General features: G+C 38.9%; 1 protein-coding gene across 1 annotated transcript; it reads left to right on the plus strand.

Moving 5' to 3' along the window:
- Positions 1 to 417: 417 nt before the first annotated feature.
- CBG13645 lies at positions 418 to 1,564 on the plus strand (the record flags this gene model as incomplete). The annotated part of the gene is made up of 2 exons (XM_002640460.1): positions 418 to 432; positions 1,238 to 1,564. 2 exons carry the CDS (start codon positions 418 to 420, stop codon positions 1,562 to 1,564), a joined length of 342 nt encoding a protein of 113 aa, XP_002640506.1.
- Positions 1,565 to 2,434: the final 870 nt, after the last annotated feature.

Raw genomic sequence — 2,434 nt, forward strand, 5'->3', positions numbered from 1 at the left:
CGCACTTGCAAAGCGATGGGCGGAGCGTCGGTGGGGGGAGGCGGGAATCAAAGTACGCAAACACCGAGTCTCACTTTTTTTATTCCGACAATATTTAGGCTTGCCGCTTCGAGGTACCTACCGTATACACCCTGCAAAAAATACTCTCTAAGTATTTTTTTTCAGACAACAATAATATAATATTCATGCAATTATTCAAATTATAATTATGCATTTTTTTTTCAAAGTTGATAAGCTTAAATTTCAGCCATATTTTCTGATCTTTTGATGTTTCCCATTCTCGTTCCGTTCCCAGAAAATGATCATAAGATTCCAATATTTGATTGCACATGGACGACCGAAATTCGATTAGGACGAAAAATATAAAAAGGGGAGCATAGCTTCTCCTTTTTCATTCTGAATCGAAAATTCGGAAACATGAAGATTTTCTCGGTGAGTTTTCTTTTATTTTTAACTTTAAATTTTTCGCACTTGAAAAGGTGCTCCACTGGAATTTATTAAACCTTTTCTGTTATTACTCTGGTCCGGCGCCGATCAACCCTGCGGCCGAAAATTTATTTAAAGGGGCCCACGATCCAAGGGTACATCGAAAAAGGGTACATCGAGGGTACATCGAGTTCTTAGGGTACATTGGTCTGAGGGTACATGGCATCTTAGACTGTAAAACGTTTTAGCCTAAGCCTATAATTTTGAGCAGAAATCAAAATAGTATGTATAAAAATATTGATTTACTTTTTTTGTCCACCTACATGTACCGAACAATCCAATGTACCCTTGGAACCAATGTACCCTAAGAACTCGATGTACCCTTTTTCGATGTACCCTTGGATACTGGGCCATTTAAAGGCGCATTGCTGGCTCTGAAGCAAAAGTATATTACAGGTTTTAGTTCCGAAGTGCTGTATCAAAGGCGCACGAATTTATCTGTAAAACTGTAGTTTTTTTTGCTTCAGGACCGGCTACACGGGGTTGCAACAGCGTACATGAATTCAAATTTGTTCCAGTTCTTTCAGGTGCGTTGCGTCTCGCAACGCGGCAAAAATTTGTCTTGGAATTTTGAATTTTCTATTTAAAAAAAGATGACTTGGCACGGTGCCAACTCCTTCAGCGACAAAGCGCTTTTGCTGGAGGTTAAAACGTGCAACGCCGTGCGGCTATGCGCCTTTAAATAACTTTTCGGTCATAAGGCGTCGGACAAGAATCATATTTTCCGGATTCAAACAAATTCTGCTTCCAGATCCTTCTCATTTCCTTCCTCGTCCTTGACGTTTTCTCCCAAGAATTTTTTGGAATGATGCCTGACCGTAGCTGTGAAAGAGACTCGGATTGTATTGACTCCAACTTGTGCAGTGCCGGCGAATGCCATCCGATTTCTTCATTCCGTAAATGTTCAAAGATTGCTGGAATTGACTACTGTGGAAGGGAGTACTTATGTAGGAGCGGAGTTTGCCGGTACATTCGAGATATCTTCCCACCACCAAAGCACTCGTTCGTTCCAATGACATGCACACATCCACTCGAATGTCCAGATAACAGGAAATGCGTCAACGGACAGTGTGTTTGAATCATAATTGGTTTTTTGAATGAATGAATATTCGCATTAAAAATCGTTTGAAGTTTATCGAAAAAAAAAACCGTTTCTAAACTTTCAGTCTGTGAAAAGGTAGCCATTTTAGAGCGAATTTCTCTCATTTCCTGTGAAAGATTTGAAAAAGGTGTACTGACACAATACAATATTTTTCCAAATCACAGGAAGTTCTGAAAACATGAAACTAATGAATCGGGAATTTCAAAATAAGATTTATTTGAGAGAGAGGAATATACATTGTAAGACAGAAGGTACAGAAAATGGACTATGAGGTAGTGTAAAGAGATTGATTGAAGCTTCCTGAGTTTGTAAAAATTTACAAGTTATGCAGTTGTACAAAAGTGAAAAATATTTAAAATTGCGTCTAACAGAAACAATTATTAAATAAATCATTCGGTAAATTCCCAAATTTCCTGTTCATTTCCTTCCGAACAGTGATTCATTAGAACCTGCCGACGGTGCTCAATGTATCGACATTCGTCCTGAATCTTCTGTTTCAAAGTTCGAGGATCCTCCTCATCCATATCCTGTTCCAGATACCCTGACAATTGCTCTGTGGCCATTTCCAGTTCTCGCTGATTGGTTTCAAAGATTTCCGCATGATTATTTCATTTGAGATAGAAGGCGAAGACGTATGTGTACATCATTGTACGACGACTTTTCGATAGAATATTCACGGAATGTCTGAGGAATTGAGCTTCGTTCCAGGTCATCGAACATTGCTGCAGGTCTTCGATTTTCTTCTCCATTTATTCCATGAGCTGGAATTCGGGAATTTTCATTAGAGCAGATTTGCATAGCTACAGTAAAACATATCATGTTTTGACTTTTCCAGTGAAATTTACC

The sequence above is a fragment of the Caenorhabditis briggsae genome (assembly GCF_000004555.2).
Source record: "Caenorhabditis briggsae complete genome, chrI, whole genome shotgun sequence".
NCBI classification, from domain to species: domain Eukaryota; kingdom Metazoa; phylum Nematoda; class Chromadorea; order Rhabditida; family Rhabditidae; genus Caenorhabditis; species Caenorhabditis briggsae.